General features: G+C 41.3%; 1 protein-coding gene across 1 annotated transcript in view; it reads right to left on the bottom strand.

The window, feature by feature from the left end:
- Positions 1–18,162, bottom strand: part of LOC124613014 — a 252,827-nt gene that overhangs the window by 174,835 nt on the left and 59,830 nt on the right. Inside the window, exon 2 of the mRNA XM_047141567.1 lies at positions 2,231–2,347. Within this exon, the coding sequence (XP_046997523.1) occupies positions 2,231–2,347 (117 nt within the window). The remainder of the gene's footprint in view (positions 1–2,230; positions 2,348–18,162) is intronic.

Here is an 18,162-nt window from a genome sequence, read left to right as displayed (position 1 = left end):
GTTGCAAACTGCTTGTCTAACGGCTTCCAGGGGCAAAAAAATTTGGTGTTCAGTATTTCACAAAATTATTGCTCAAATGTTATGATTTAAAATACTATCACAATCTACTCATTAAAAGATATCTTGCGCTAAAGCTTTAACAGAGTAAAACAATTCTTGCAGCCAGCAACTGTATAAGAGAGCACTTAGCGACTTTCAACAAGCTTTAAACATAACTTCAAAGCTTCCCTAAACTTCTTCTCACTTACAAGCTCATTTTGAAATATTTAACACAGTAAATTATTGGTAAGGTAACCAGACTTTTGTAGCTGTTTTATACATAACAGTTCGATTCTTTGAAGAACTGTGGGTGGAGTGTTAAGTGCCAACATAGAACAGCCCTGTTAACCGATGTGGTACTTTCTCACGCCTCAACAGTGATGAACAGTTCGGCTCGCAGTGAGTAATGGTGGCGGAAGGTGAGGGGTGAGGAGGCAGGGAGGTATCAGGACAGCACCCCAAGCTACGGCCGGTAATGTCACGGTGTACAGAGATACATCGCTTCACGGTGGCTCATTACTGCATTTTGTGGCGGATTTATTTTCTAAGATTTCTATGATGAAGCACAACATTTCTTATGGCCGATGCAGCCCTGTGATTGATGTCATTACTGGTCAAAATTTAAATTAGGATCAAAATGTATCTAGTGCCCTTTTTATTCAGACGTTAAACAAATGTGAATGACTGTTATTTATTTTGCTTTTCACAAAACCATCAATGTTTGGTACCGTTTTGTGGGCACAGCTAATTCGGAGACAAACTTTAAAGTTGAAATGTATCTATGAGTCTCAGTCGCTAGCTCTTTTTGTCTTCACTATGGAAAGACCTTCCTTACGCAGATATGTAGATTAAAACATCGATATAATCGTAGCTGCGATTTGGTCCTCGGGGTACAGAGCTGATAACAAGTTTTGTCTAATATAGGATTCCTGGGGTGGACAAACTAATACTCTAATGTATGACACCATGTTTATAGATGTCGAGGGTCAACCGATGTTCACGGTAAAAGTAATACCGCCAAACGGCACACCTGCGTGACAACCGTGTAATGTTTATTTCTACAGCCAGGTTAAAAAATTTTGTTGTGAGGCTTCAGAATTGCAACGTGCTTTTGGAAACCCAGCGGGAATTGCACAACCTCACGTATGCAGTCCATCAAGTTGTTCGAATAAATGTGAGGACACATAACAGTGACTGGAAGCGCCATTGTAAAGTGAACAGAAGTAACATTTTAGTTGTTTACTATCTCAAGAGGTTCCAAAATGGCTCTGAACACTATGGGACTTAACGTCTGAGGTCATCAGTCCCCTAGAACGTAGAACTACTTAAACCTAACTAACCTAAGGACATCACACACATCTATGACAGAGGCAGGATTCGAACCTGCGACCGTAGCGGTCGCACGGTTCCAGACTGTAGCGCCTAGAACCGATCGGCCACCCTGGCCGGCTATCCCAAGAGGTTTGAGAAATTTATTTGCCTAGCTTTTTATCATTCCTCATTGATTAACTTACCTTATTAACCCTTCTATCCCTATTAATTGAGATATGGGAAAATACAAACGAGAAGAATAACATCCGCTAGGTTTCCTCGACATACGAACCCGGGTTCTCCGCCTCGCGCTTCCCAACTGGTTACCTTGGCGTTGCGCAATTTTTTTAAATCTCATTTTTGGTTCGTTATTGTTTGTTGCTTTTGCTCGGGGCGGACGTTCCATGACATCCATTCACGTTTATCGTACATCAGTTCATTGAGTTTTTTTATTACAGAGGGCAGTGAACCCTCTGACCGAACGCTATCGGCGTTCTCGACGAAACCCGTTTACTATGTGGGCACACAAGTGGCAGTTTCTTTCCTCGATTTCCGGAAAAGTATGTGTTTGCGGACCTCATATTTGATGATGAAAAATGCTCTATTTACAATTAGGTCTCTATCGATGGCGCCAATTTTGAGCTGATTGCTCATCATAACATTTGGGTTGGTGATTTTCACAAAAACGGGAGGGTGCTGAGCGTAAATATCTAAAGAGTCCTTCGTTTTAGATTGTACACAAGCAACCTGCCAAGTCTGAGCCGAATCCGCTGGCCGTGTTTGAGGCCTTCCCCTTCTGAGATAGGGAGGACTGCAGCTGTAGCAGCACAGATGGTAGCCCTGCTTCAGGGGGAGACCCTTCCCCTCCTCTCCTACTTACCCGTGACAGGCGCCCCGCCGTGCCGCGGCGGCGGGTCCCAGCGGATGGTGACGACTCCAGCCTGCGAGTGGGGAGTCCCCGGCACCAGGCGGGGCTTCCCTGGAGGCGGCGGCCGCTCTGCGGGCAAACAAGAGCTGCTCAGCGGGGCTCCACGTACCAGTGTTACCAACTTCAAAAAATTAACTAATAATCTGTGCTGTTCATTAACGAAAACAGTGCGAAACTTTGTCAACCTGGGACTGAAAGACGTTTCCTTGAGTTAGAAATGAGCACATTTGAAGATGCAGTCCTTTTAACGTCAATAAACTCACACCTGAGGTTTAAGGCTGTTGCTTCAGTTTTTGGCGTCACTCACACTGTTATATGACACCACTCTTGGGGTAGTGAATGCTGCACAAAGTTCTACTGCAAACCAAAAAGTGTGTACTAACGAATCTTACCTTATCGTTATACACAATTTTTCTTCTGCTGTTATACATCTGCGAAAATTTGTGTTCTGTTTCTAAATTTTGTCTTGAATGATCTGCAGCACATACTGAAATGCACGAGGTGCATTCAAGTTCTAAGGCCTCCGATTTTATTTCTCCGGACTGGAAAGAGATAGAAACATGCGCATTGTTTTAAAATGAGGCTGCGTTCATTATCAATACGTCCCAGAAATGGCAGCACCGTACGGCAGATGGAATTTTACCGCCAGCGGCGAGAATGAGAACTGTTTTAAATACTTAAAATGGCGACGTTTTCCTTACTTGAACAGCGTGCAATCATTCGTTTTCTGAGTTTGCGTGGTGTGAAACCAATTGAAATTCATCGACAGTTGAAGGAGACATGTGGTGATGGAGTTATGGATGTGTCGAAAGTGTGTTCGTGGGTGGGACAGTTTAATGAAGGCAGAACATCGTGTGACAACAAAATGAAACAACCTCGGGTTCGCACAAGCCGGTCTGACGGACGACCACATGGCTGCCCATGTGGCATGTTGCCAAGCAATGTTGACGCGCAACGACAGCATGAATGGGACTTTTTCGTCGGTTGTGACAATGGATGAGACGTGGATGCCATTTTTCAATCCAGAAACAAAGCGCCAGTCAGCTCAATGGAAGCACACAGATTCACCGCCATCAAAAAAATTTCGGGTAACTGCCAGTGCTGAAAAAATTATGGTGTCCATGTTCTGGGACAGCGAGGGCGTAATCCTTACCCATTGCGTTCCAAAGGGCACTACGGTAACAGGTGCATCCTACGAAAATGTTTTGAAGAACAAATTCCTTCCTGCACTGCAACAAAAAGTCCGGGAAGGGCTGCGCGTGTGCTGTTTCACCGAGACAACGCACCCGCACATCGAGCTAACGTTACGCAACAGTTTCTTCGTGATAACAACTTTGAAGTGATTCCTCATGCTCCCTACTCACCTGACCTGGCTTCTAGTGACTTTTGGATTTTTCCAACAATGAAAGACCCTCTCCGTGGCCGCACATTCACCAGCCGTGCTGCTATTGCCTCAGCGATTTTCCAGTGGTCAAAACGACTCCTAAAGAAGTCTTCGCCGCTGCCACGGAATCATGGCGTCAGCGTTGTGAAAAATGTGTACGTCTGCAGGGCGATTACGTCGAGAAGTAACGCCAGTTTCATCGATTTCGGGTGAGTAGTTAATTAGAAAAAAAATCGGAGGCCTTATAACTTGAATGCACCTCGTATTATGATTCATTCTGTGATATGAATAAAATTTTTCAGGATAGTTTTTAAGTTCTTCATGTAAAAAAAAAAAGCTCTCCTAAATGTCTGTCGCTATTTATGGGATGAATCCATAACCTCCTAGTTCTTCTGTACTTCAAACCTCGACGAGTTACTGCAGAGTCAAAACAATACCAATAAAAAGAGTGAAGACATTGTTCTACACGACAGCACAGACTAGCTAAAGGGTGAGCAACTGTTGACTGCAGCTGTGTTTTCTACTGACTTGCTTGTCAGCTGTCGAAGGGTGGGGATTTTTTTAAATTTATTTATTTGGCCTCCGGCAACTAACAGCCATTTAGCTAAAGAGTGGGGATTACCTTGACAGTGCAGCGCAGCCCGCCAAGGACGAAAAAAAACAATGAAGAACAATGAAACGCACATCTGTTTCGATCTACAGTAGTATCATTAACTCTCCATTATTTTTTCTGTCAAAGTAGACAACGAGACTACAGAATTGCGCTTCAGTTTCTTTAGTAAACGTATCACAAATCTCCAGTTTGTTTTTGTGATTAGTTTTACACCAAATTTTATCAGACCTGTGTCATTGACACTTCTACCTGTACATGTACTAAACCAAGCTGTAACCGCGCGAACTCCGTGGCTTGCGGACGCGGCACTGACGCCACTGAATAGCTCGCATTACTTGTGACCAGAGACAGATATCAGTATCATTATCACTTCAAAAACTTTTTGGTACTTTTAGCTACATTTCATTCCCAACAATGTATGGTCTAAAACGGGTCTAACAGTAAGCTACCCGCTACATAACTTTTTCACTACAAGATTTGTAAATCAAGTGCACAACGTTCACAAATAGCATCATTTCACAATGACTGTTAAGAAATACGGAAAGATAAATGATTCAATACGAAGTTAAGATGTTACGCTACAACGTGTACAAAAATCAGATTTTTTAGCCGCATACTTTCTTAGAAATCGGTTGGGAAGCGTTACGAAACTAAGAAATCACGCGAAATGAAAAGTAGACTTTCTCTTTTTTCACGACGTAAGTAACGCTTTTAAGGAAAAAATAAGTTCATAAAACGATGTGGCGAAGTCCTATATACCGCTAACAATTTTTAAAACATGAAAATCGGAGAAGTGGATTTTCCCCCATTTCGCCGTCCCGGCTCGGCGCGGCGCGCAATGTGAATGCACTACACGTCGGCCTGAGCTGGCTAGGCACGAGAAGAGCCAGTACGCGTCATCCCGGCCCGGCCCGGCCGGCAGTGTGAACGCAGCCTTTTATACTGGCCCCTCTCTTTTGATGAAAACATCGCTGAAAAAACAAGTAGCGACTGTGCAGTAAAGACTTTAGGTTTAAATCCTGTAAAAATCAGATGTGTTTCTCTGGTATCTTTGATTCTACAAATAATATTTATATATGATCAATGCAGAATTAATACGCAATCAATAAATCTTGGTGAGTGAAATTTTACGCGTCGACTTCACAATGTATTTTCTCAGATGTTCGATTGTTGTTCTACATCACATTTGATTCAGAAGCCATTTCATAACTGTTGCTGATGTAGGACCCAATTACTTCTACGTTTATTAATGATTAATTTTATATCTGCAAGATATTCTGTTTCAACTATTTGAAGGAAATACTCACAGCAGTACTACTTCGAAAAGTCATATAAAAATCTTTCCTGTATATAAAGATGTTATCTAAAATGCATCGATACGCAACATGTAACAACATAAAACAGTCTCACTGGTATCAACAACATATCTAAGCTATCACCAACTACCTGTAATCACAGGTGAAAATTTTCTGCGATGAGGGTACACAAAATTTATTTATTTATTTATTTATTGTTCCGTGGGACCAAATTAAGGAGAAGTCTCCATGGTCATGGAACGAGTCAATACATGAAATTATAACACGATATTAGAAACAGATCAAATGAAATATAAAAAAAACATATTCAGGTGACAAGTCGTAAGTTTAAATGAAGAAAATCAAGAATGTAACACTGGAATTTGCTTAATTTTTTAGCTCTTCCAGGAGCTCCTCGACAGAATAGAAGGAGTGAGCCATGAGGAAACTCTTCAGTTTAGACTTAAAAGAGTTTGGGCTACTGCTAAGATTTTTGAGTTCTTGTGGTAGCTTATTGAAAATGGATGCAGCAGAATACTGCACTCCTTTCTGCACAAGAGTCAAGGAAGTGCATTCTACATGCAGATTTGATTTCTGCCTAGTATTAACTGAGCGAAAGCTGCTAACTCTTGGGAATAGGCTAATATTGCTAACAACAAACGACATTAAAGAAAATATATACTGTGAGGGCAATGTCAGAATTCCCAGATTTTTGAATAGGGGTCGACAAGACGTTCTCGAACATACACCATATATAGCTCGAACAGCCCGTTTTTGAGCCAAAAATACCCTTTTTGAATCAGAAGAATTACCCCAAAAAATAATACCATACGACATAAGCGCATGAAAATATGCGAAGTAGACTACTTTTCGTGTTGAAGTGTCACTTATTTCAGATACTGTTCTAATGGTAAATAAAGACCCTGGACATGGGCTTTCCACAACAGCTTACTATCTATCCGAACGCCTAGGAACTTGAACTGTTCCATCTCGCTTATAATATGCCTATTCTGTCTGATCAAAATATCGGTTCTTGTTGAATTGTGAGTTAGAAACTGTAAAAACTGAGTCTTACTGTGATTTAGCATCAAATTATTTTCCACAAGCCACGAACTTATTTCATGAACTACATTATTTGTTACTGTTTCAATATTACACACAAGATCCTTCACTATCAAGCTGGTGTCATCAGCAAACAGAATTTTTTTTGAATCACCTGTAATACTAGAAGGCATATCATTTATATAAATAAGAAACAGCAGTGGCCCCAGCACCGACCCTTGGGGAACGCCCCACTCAACAGTGCCCCATTGGGACTGAACACCACTACCACTCTCAATACTGCGGAGAATTACCCTCTGCTTTCTGTTCTTAAAGTAAGAGGCGAACTAATTGTAAGCTACTCCCCTTACTCCATAATGGTCCAACTTCTGCAGTAATATTTTGTGGCCAACACAGTCAAAAGCCTTCGTTAAATCAAAGAAAACACCTAGCGTTCGCAACCTTTTATTTAATCCGTCCAAAACCTCACAGGGAAAAGAGAATATAGCATTTTCAGTTGTTAAGCCATTTCTAAAACCAAACTGAACATTTGACAGCAAATTATGTGAATTTAAATGCTCCAGTAACCTTGTATATACAACCTTCTCGATAACTTTAGCAAACACCGATGGCATAGAAATAGGTCTAAAATTGTCAACATTATCAATGTCTCCCTTTTTATAAAGTGGCTTCACTACCGAGTACTTTAATCGGTCAGGAAACCGACCACTCCTAAAGGAAAAGTTACAGATATGGCTGAGAACTGGGCTAAGATACATAGAACAATACTTCAGTATTCTGCTAGATACCCCGTCATATCCATGAGAGTTCTTGGTCTTTAGTGATTTAATTATTAACTCAATCTCCCTCTTGTCAGTATCATGGAGGAGCATTTCAGGTAACAGTCTCGGAACACTTTTTTCTAAGAGCGCTATGTGATTCCCTGTTGGGACTAGGTTTCTATTTAGTTCACCTGCTATATTCAGAAAGTGATTATTAAATACTGTACATATATGCGACTTATCAGTAACACGGACATTCCCACTACGCACTGATTCTATATCCTCGACCTGTCTCTGCAGACCAGCAACTTCCTTTACGACTGACCATATGGTTTTAATTTTATCCTGAGGCTTAGCTATTCTATCTGCATACCACATACTTTTTGCCTTCCTAATATTTTTAAGCACCTTACAATACAGTTTGTAATGGGCTGCTGCATTTAGATTTTGACTGTTTCTAACGTTTTGATATAATTGCCACTTTGTTCTACAAGATATTCTTATCCCTCTAGTCAGCCACCCAGGCTGCCTGTTTGTGCTAGTACCCTGTTTTAAACGTTCTAACGGAAAGTCTTGAGAAAAGCATTATATTTATCGTCTACTGTATCAGCGCTATAAACATCTTGCCACTCTTGTTCCTTTATAAGGTTTACAAAGGTCTCTACAGCAACTGGATCAGCTTTCCTGAACAGCTGATGACTATATTTAACACGCGTTGCAGCACAAAAATCTTTTAAAGTTAAAATTTGTGCATCATGATCTGAAAGGCCATTCACCTTTTTGCTAACAGAATGCCCTTCTAGTAATGAGGAATGAACAAAAGTGTTGTCTATGGTTGTTCTACTGTTCCCTTGCACTCTCGTTGGAAAGAATACGGTTTGCATAAGATTATATGAATTAAAGAGGTCTACCAGCATCCTCTTCCTTGCACAATCACTTATACAATTAATATTGAAGTCACCACATATAACTAACTTTTTGTATTTCCTATAAAGTGAACCAAGAACCTCCTCTAGCTTTAACAAAAATGTTGTGAAATCGGAGTCTGGGGATCTATAAATAACAACAGTTAGAAGTTTAGCTCCGTTAAATTTAACCGCACCTGCACAACATTCAAACACCTTTTCAGTGCAGTACTTTGAAACATCAATTGACTCAAATGGGATGCCGTTTTTCACATACATGGCTACTCCCCCACACCGCAAAGAGCTCCTCGAAAAGCTGCCAACCAACCTGTATCATGGTAAAGGAAGCCTCTGAATTACCTCCTTATTTAAGAAGTGTTCAGATATACCAATAATTTCAGAGTCAACATCTATAAGCAGTTCACTAACTTTATCGCTAATACTTCGTATATTTTGATGAAATATACAAATTCCCTCATTACTCGGATACCTAAGCTTTGTCAAAAGTGATTCCCTTGTTAGAGAGACTTCCCTTAAGCAGGAATACCTATCAGCTGACTTCAATCTAAAAAAGGTGCAGCTCTAACACCCACTACTGCAGGAATTTTCCCATGAGTGATCCCACCAACCCCACCTATGCTGTCACCTATAAGCTTTGCCAATCTCCCCTTCCCATACCTGTTGAGGTGCAGGCCATGTCTAGTGAAACCCGTCCTGCTGATAGACTCCATCGACACCACTGAAATGTGACCCATGCTTTCTGTCATCAGCGCACCCCCAAGTCTCATGTTATTACGCCTGACGGCTGTATTAAGATGAGGCCGATCGTGACGCTGAAACAGTTCCACGAAATGCACATTCGTGTTGCCAGTCTGAGTGGCTATCTTTTCCAGGTCACCATCTATGTTATACTCCCCATCCCTACCAATACTATTACCAGCCCCACCCACAATCACTACCTGATCCTCTTTAGTAAAATCCCTACATAACCCCACTATGTTAAAAGTCACCTGAGCCAATCCTGCATTAGGCTTCACAATGCTGGTGACCTGGTACTCACTCCCCAGCACTTCCTGCAACTGCTGGCCTACACCTCTGCCATGAGAACTACCTAACAGCAGAACCTTCTTCTTCCTCTTCGACTTTGCAACTGTTCTAGGCACAGTAACTACTGAGGTCTGCTGCATACTTCCCACATCTACAGCTACTAGAGATTCCTCTCCACTAGACTCTGACAGTTGGTCATATCTATTGTAAACAACAATAGTAAAACTATCTGAAAATCTTCTTCTCCTAGCAGATCTCTTGCCAACAGCCAGCTCCCATTCCCCAACCCCCTTCTCCCTCCTCATCCTATCTAGCTTAATACTTTACTACGATAAATGTCTCAAAAATGAAATATATTATGTAGGAAACAAAATAATTACAGTATATACTTGCATATAAATAAATAATCTTGTGATTATTAGTGAATGACATTGCGGGAACGCTTCATTACAGTACTGTTAGTTGTAGTTTTTTTTCCATCTAATAGTTACTATAGCGAATATTTTTTGTTTTTATCCTTTGAAGCTAATTATGACACGACTTATTTCAAAAAGTTTCTTTCAGCTGCTCACATTAAGCTGTCATGCCGCTCTTTTTGGGTGGGTTTTCGTTTGTCAGATCAATGCAGAGTTACGTGGAGAATGATAAAAGTGTAGGTACTCTATTTGGAGCTATCAATATTTAAAAATTATTTGTTTAAAAATTTCCAAATCGTGACATACTGAGTCCAGTGTTCAAGCATCCTCATTCCCCAGATATATGGTCGGAGATCCTTTTCTTGTCTTTTTGTTTTTGCTTAGATTGGGTACTGTTTCGTCACCTGTAACAGTGTTAGCACATAGCAAGATGCACCTGTTTAGGGTTTTGTGAGCATTTGTCTGCACAGATCCAGGCACCTTGTCAACATAGGAGAGAACCGTATTTCGCGCCCGATGTACTCTTAACTTCAGCCCTGCCCGTCCCCCCCCCCCCCCCCCCCCCCGCCCCCTCCCCCCTAGTAAATCAGTTTTGTAGTTCAATATCATGCTATTTGGATGAATAATATTGGACTTGTAAAGTAACAATTTGTGTACGAGATCAGAGGATTACGTTTCCTCAGAAGCACTCTACAGGAACGATAAGGTTCCTTTGTATATTATACCGCTAGACGACGGTGCCGAAGGGAGAAACTACCTTCCACGTCTATAATTGCGGGTGGACATTTCTTGCGTTAAAGGTCCACAAAACTAATACCTTACTACCATAAATGTTTCAAACAACGTATATACTACATGTTGTTGTTGTTGTGGTCTTCAGTCCTGAGACTGGTTTGATGCAGCTCTCCATGCTACTCTATCCTGTGCAAGCTTCTTCATCTCCCAGTACGTACTGCAGCCTACATCCTTCTGAATCTGCTTAGTGTATTCATCTCTTGGTCTCCCTCCACGATTTTTACCCTCCACGCTGCCCTCCAATACTAAATTGGTGATCCCTTGATGCCTCAGACCATGTCCTACCAACCGATCCCTTCTTCTAGTCAAGTTTTGCCACAAACTCCTCTTCTCCCCAATCCTATTCATCACCTCCTCATTAGTTATGTGATCTACCCATCTAATCTTTAGCATTCTTCTGTAGCACCACATTTCGAAAGCTTCTATTCTCTTCTTGTCCAAACTAGTTATCGTCCATGTTTCACTTCCATACATGGCTACACTCCATACATATACTTTCAGGAACGACTTCCTGACACTTAAATCTATACTCGATGTTAGCAAATTTCTCTTCTTCAGAAACGCTTTCCTTGCCATTGCCAGTCTACATTTTATATCCTCTCTACTTCGACCATCATCAGTTAGTTTGCTCCCCAAATAGCAAAACTCCTTTACTACTTTAAGTGTCTCATTTCCTAATCTAATTGCCTCAGCATCACCCGACTTAATTCGACTACATTCTATTATCCTCGTTTTGCTTTTGTTGATGTTCATCTTATATCCTCCTTTCAAGACACTGTCCATTCCGTTCAAGTGCTCTTCCAAGTCCTTTGCTGTCTCCACTGTATTTCTTTCCCCCATTCTTGTCAATTGTTCCCTTATGCTCTCCCTGAAACTCTGTACAACCTCTGGTTGTCAGTTTATCCAGATCCCATCTCCTTAAATTCCCACTACATAGAAAATAAAAAAATTATATATTTGCAAATAAGAGAAACAATACTGAGATTTCCAGCAAGGGCATTAGAAGAGCGTTGCTTTACAGAATCATTTTGTACTTTTTCTTTTTCTAAATAATTAATATTACACAAATTGTTTCTATTAATTCTCCAAAACCAACTATGAAACGATTATATACTGCAAAAGTTGTTGTGAGTTACTCGCATTAAATTGTCATTTTTTCAGCCTTGGTCTTCATTCAACGAATCAGTGCAGTGTTATATGCACCGGGATAAGATTATGTGTACTCACTTTTCAACTACTTGCACACGAAAGCTGAGACGCTAAACGAGCTCCCTTGGTGCCAGTAAGAATAATAGCGATACCATTACTAGAGGAGAAGGTTATCGTACCTGCAAGGGCTGCGACGTAACTCTACTTTGTTTTCGCGATTTTATGTAGCGATTTCGTCTTTATTTTTCTCAAGTATCCTTCGCTATCGATTAAGCTCTCACTCTGGCAGTTTTATCTGCGCTGACGCCTCATTTTTAGCTGTCTTAAAAAATTGGAGTTGCGGATGTAATTTGTTTTATCATGCCGGATGTTGGAATGAGCGGGTATGAAAAAGAGACGAGTTAAAGTTTTCGTAACAAATTAGCTGACAAAATGGCGAGTTTCAAACTTTCTTTGGTGGGAACTCTATTAATTAATAACTTATTCAATTATTTTACCTTCATGTTAGTAGAAAGACGTGACAAAGAGAGCCATCCATGAAAGAACTTGAAGGTTTATTCCACCAGTCGCTGAGTGTTATATGAGAAGGTCCAGATGCAGACTAGAGTCACAGGTGCTGGGTTAAACTCTAACAACAAGTCGAATATTAGACCTCGATATCGACAGAACCAATCTTAGTCTTTCTTTTTTTCAGAATACGTTGAAAGAAACCTGAGAATGTATAAGGAAAAAAAAGAAACATACAGTGAGACGAGGTAAAAGCGATTTTTGCCAAAAGGAAAGAAAAATTGGTAATCTTAAAATAGAAAAAGCTTTTATTGCGTCTCAGGGAACGTCTGCAACATTTGAGCAAATACAATTTTTCATCTTGTAATACAGTGTCAACTGAATTCCGAAGGAAGGTTATACTTGGAAGATCAGCTGGAAAAGAAAAGTAAGTGGCATACGTGCTTCAGCCTAAGAGAAGACCTTTGCCAAATGGTTTTCCAGCTAGGGTTAAGAAATATTGTTGAAGTTCAATATAAATAAGGACCGCATGCCAGGCTTGGGTATTCCTATGTTGTTAGAAGGAAATAGTAAACTGATAGCCTAACGCCTGCAGGGAGGGAGGAAAAGTGACGGGATCGCGCGTATAAGCGCCTGTGGCCACAAAGTTCCTCATCTAGCGGTACTTAGTGGTACTCTACGAACCACCAGCTGGCGAGAGGGGCTCCTCCTGGAACAACTGACAATGAGCATCTTGTGACGTCTCCGGGCAAGACACTCGTAAAATCTGTGTAATATATGCAAAAAAACGTTTATCTGTGTTCTTGTATTTCATTTCTGTATTAAAGGTTATCGATTATGTCGATTCTGTATAAAACAAATAATCATACGCATTTTTATGTTTGTATAATATTATGTTTGTCGATTTTGCAAATAACGTCTGTGGTCGGCGAGTGTGGAACCCGACGCAGACAATGATAATTAGAAATATGACAAAGATATATTAGCATATACAATTGACTATAAATAGTGGAGGCTTAGACATTACTCTCTCTGTCTTCACGTAGTCGTGAATGTTGTAAGAGCCTGTGACGCTCCCTCGAACGCTTGGTTCACTTACATTTGTATTTTGGTCGAGAAAGACGCCATTGGGCACTGATGTATAAAAAACGTGTGCACCTTGAATTTTATGTTAATTCTGAGTATAGAAATTGTTAAGAATACTTGTAATAATTTGTAGCTAGCTTGCCCAGTGTTTCATCCGACATTTTTAGCCCTTTTCCGCGAATTTAGCAACTTTTGTGACGCACTGCTTATAATTGAATGGAAACCGTTTTCTCGCAGCTAAGCGTGCAGGTAATTGTACTTTAAAATTATTTCTTTCAGCCTCCCGGAGATCACAGAGGAGAATTGCAGATTTTATTATGTCATTTTCAGATGGACATGGGCAACTGCTAGTACAACATCATATACTTAAATACACTACTGGCCATTAAAACTGCTACACCAAGAAGAAATGCAGATGATAAACGGGTATTCATTGCACAAATATATTATACTAGAACTAACATGTGATTACATTTTGACGCAACTTGGATGCATAGATCCTGAGAAATCAGTACCCAGAACAACCACCTCTGGCCGTAATAACGGCCTTGATACGCCTGGGCATTGAATCAAACAGAGCTTGGATAGCGCGTACAGGTACAGCTGCCAATGCAGCTTCAATACGATACCACAGTTCATCAAGAAAAGTGACTGGCGTATTGTGACGAGCCAGTTGCTCGGCCACCATTGACCAGACGTTGTCAATTGGTGAGAGATCTGGAGAATGTGCTGGCGGGGCAGCAGTCGAACATTTTCTGTACCCAGAAAGGCCCGTACAGGACCTGCAACATGCGGTCGTGCATTATCCTGCTGAAATGTAGGGTTTCGCAGGGATCGAATGAAAGGTAGAGCCACGGGTCGTAACACATCTGAAATGTAACGTACACTGTTCAAAGTGCCGTCAGTGCGAACAAGAGGTGACCGAGACGTGTAACCAATGGCACTCCATACCATCACGCCGGGTGATACGCCAGTATTCGATGACGAATACGCGCTTCCAATGTGCGTTCACCGCGATGTCGCCAAACTCGGATGCGACCATAATTATGCTGTAAACAGAACCTGGATTCATCCGACAAAATGACGTTTTGCCATTCGTGCACCCAGGTTCGTCGTTGAGTACAATATCGCACGCGCTCCTGTCTGTGATGCAGCGTCAAGGGTAACCGCAGCCATGGTCTCCGAGCTGATAGTCCATGCTGCTGCAAACGTCATCGAACTGTTCGTCCAGATGTTTGTTGTCTTGCAAACGTCTCCATCTGTTGACTCAGGGGTCGAGACGTGTGTGCACGATCCGTTACAGCCATGCGGATAAAATGCCTGTCATCTCGAGTGGTAGGTTTACGAGGCCGTTGGGATCCAGCACGGCGTTCCGTATTACCCTCCTGAACGCACCGATTCCATATTCTGTTAACAGTCATTGGATCTCGAGCAACGCGAGTAGCCATGTCGCGATACGATAAACTGCAATCGCGATAGGCTACAATCCGACCTTTATCAAAGTCGGCAACGTGATGGTACGCATTTCTCCTCCTTACACGAGGCATCACAACGTTTCACCAGGCAACGCCGGTCAACTGCTGTTTGTGTATGAGAAATCGGTTGGAAACGTTCCTCATGTCAGCACGTTGTAGGTGTCGCCACCGGCGCCAACCTTGTGTGAATGCTCTGAAAAGCTAATGATTTGCATATGACAGCATCTTCTTCCTTTCGGTTAAATTACGCGTCTGTAGCACGCCATCTTCGTGGCGTAGCAATTTTAATGGCCTCTAGTATAATTTACGTAAATAAGAGAGTTAAAACTTTAATTTGTGTGAGATCAAGGACTGCTGCGTTGAAATCTGGTCTGGCTAATAATATAATTTTTTTTTCATTTTTAGTTTCATGCTCTCGTGTTAGCCGTGCCAATCAATAATGTTCAAATATTAAAAAATCCACTGCAGCTTTTATTGTTGGCAAACATTGCATATTGTAACTTCTGTGCGTGTAATAAGAGTAATTTTCAGTGCATCTCAGAGACTAAAGTTGAGAAAGACATGTTTAATTTCGTAATGAGTTAGAGTAATGATACAGTATTTCTTTTGTAACAAGCCAGATCAAAGTCATGAGAACATAGTTTTGCAATTTAAAGATCATGCATTCACAGCAGGAAATCTCTTAGTGTTGTGCGTATCCCCACATAATAGGTCAGAGTGTGCAAGGTTAAATTTTAAACTACAGAAACCAGTAGTGAGAACTGTATTTTATCTTTTGTGTTTGCTACGATAATCAACATTTGGTTTACTTAAAATGTTATGCAATATATACTGTATTATAGCCAAAGATCATAAAAGTTCAATCCACGATTTTATTACTACTAAGCAAATGAATAACATTCTTTTACATTCAATCAAACTGTTTATAAAATCAAAGTGCAAGGAGATACGTAACAATCTTTTGGTTTGCGCTCAGACCAACAGATTCAGCATTTGGTTCTACATCTACGTGTAGAAGACGATTGCATTTCACACGTAAGTGACTGGTAGAGGATTCATCGAACTACCTTCAGACTATTTCTCTACTGATCCACTCTCGAACAGTGCGTGGAAAAAATGAACGCTTAAATCTTCCCGTGATAACATGATTTACTCTATTGCGATGACTACTTCTCTCTACGTGGGTTGGCGTCAATAACCTATTTTTGCATTCAGAGGAGAAAGCTGGTGAATATAATTTCGTAAAAAAAGTATCACCGCAACGAAATGCTCTTTGTCTTAATGATTGGTGCCCCAACTTGCTTTCATATCCGTGACACAATCGTTCCTATTTCGGGATAGTATAAATAGAGCTGCCCTTCTTTGGGCTTTTTGGTTGTCCTCCGTCAGTCCTATCTAGCAAAGCATGAGTGATCAAAGGTTGTGATACCATCTATGACAACGGGTCTTACAAAGTGTTGAGAAAGGTAGGAAGATATTTTTTACTTAGCAAGAATGACAGGACATAAATTTCAGAGTATCTGAGCAGTCAGCAGCAAATATTCGATGACGAGGACGATGATGTGGAGAACAAATGGAAAAAATTCAAAAGCATCGCGCAATATGCCCTAGACAAGTATGTTCCGACTGAGGTCTTAAGAGATGGGAAAGCCCCACCATGGCTTAACAGCCGTGTTAGAAAACTGCTGCGTAAACAAAGAGAACTTCATCTCAGATTCGAGAGAAGTGCCAAACCTAGCTGACAAAAAAGCTGAATGAAGCGGAATAGAATGTAGGAGCAACGAGAGAAGCTTCAATGACTTCGAAAGTAAAACTTTGTCAACCGATCAGAGATTTCAGTCGAATGTAAAATCAGTAAGTAGATCAAAATCATCTGTTAATGCACTCAATGACTATACTGGCACCGAAACGTAAGATAACCGAAAGAAGACCGAAATACTGAATTCGGTCTTCCGGAATTGTTGTACTGCGGAAGACCGTAAACACGGACCCTGCTTTCAATCGTCGCACGAACGACGAAACGGCAGATATTGAGACGACCGACCGCGGAATAGAAAAACAACCAGGATCGCTTGGTAGTGGGAAGGCGTCAGGACCAGATGAGATACCCATAAGATTCCACAAAGATTATACGAAAGACCTTACTCCCCTTGTAGAAGTAATTTACAGTAGATAGCAACGAAGGGTACCTAGTGACCGGAAGAAAGCGCAGATCATCACTGTTTTTAAGAAGGGCCGCACGACAAACCGACATCATTGACGTCAATCTGTGCTATGGAACATGTTTTATTCTATAGAATTATGATGTTTTCATGAATGAATAGAGATCCAGCGAAACTCAGCTCGCTCTGCTCTTCCATGAGATTCATCGCTCTCATGTTGAAGACATGTTCCTTGAGCTCAGGAATGCATTTGACAACGTCCCACACTGTCGTTTAGTGACAAAAATACGAGCTTATCGAGTAGCGGAACTGATTTGCTGCTGGATTCATGACTTCCTTGTAGATAGAACTCAACACGTCTCTCTTAACTGAACAAAATTGACAGGCGTAAAGATAATTTCCGGAGAACCCCAACGAAGTGTGATATTACCGCTACTGTTTACAATATACATAAATGATCTATTAGAAAGCGTTGGATGCTCTTTGAGGCAATTCACAGACGATGTGGTTGTCTATGACAGTGTGGCAACGCGAGAAGATAGTAACGATTTGTAGAACGACCTCCAGAGAATTGGTGAATGGTGCAGGCTCTGGCAGTTGAGCGTGAACGTAAATAAATGTAACATATTGCGCATACACTACTGTACAGCTACACTATTGATGAAACCCGCTGGAAACAGTATCTACCGTAAAATATCTAGGAATAACTATCCAGAGCGCCCTTAAGTGGAATGACCACATAAAACAAATAGTGGGAAAGCAGATGTCAGACTCAGATTCACAGGAAGAATGTTAAGGAAATGTGCTCATTCACGAAGGAAGTGGCTTATAAGGCGCTTATTCGACCGATTCTTGAGTATTGTTCATTTACTTGGGATCCGTACCAGGTAGGCCTGATAGAAGAGACAGAGAAGTTCCAACGAATAGCGGCGCGTTTCGTCACGGGATCGTTTAGCCGACGTGAGAGCGTTACGGAGGCGCTAGTCAAACTCCATTGGCAGACGTTATAAGAGAGGTGTTGTGCATCACGAAGAGATTTACTATCGAAATTTCGAGACAGCACTTTTCGGGAAGAGTCAGACGCCATATTACTTCCCCCCACATACGTCTCGCGTAATGACCTCAAGGAGAAAATTTGAGAAATTAGGGCCTATGCAGAGGCTTACCGACAGTCACTCTTCCCACACGCTATTCGCGTGTGAATCAGGGTTGGAGGGCTCAGTTAGT

This window comes from Schistocerca americana, chromosome 4 (assembly GCF_021461395.2).
Source record: "Schistocerca americana isolate TAMUIC-IGC-003095 chromosome 4, iqSchAmer2.1, whole genome shotgun sequence".
NCBI lineage: Eukaryota > Metazoa > Arthropoda > Insecta > Orthoptera > Acrididae > Schistocerca > Schistocerca americana.
The sequence above is the reverse complement of the archived record's forward strand: the minus strand, read 5'-3'. Positions and strand labels throughout refer to the sequence as shown.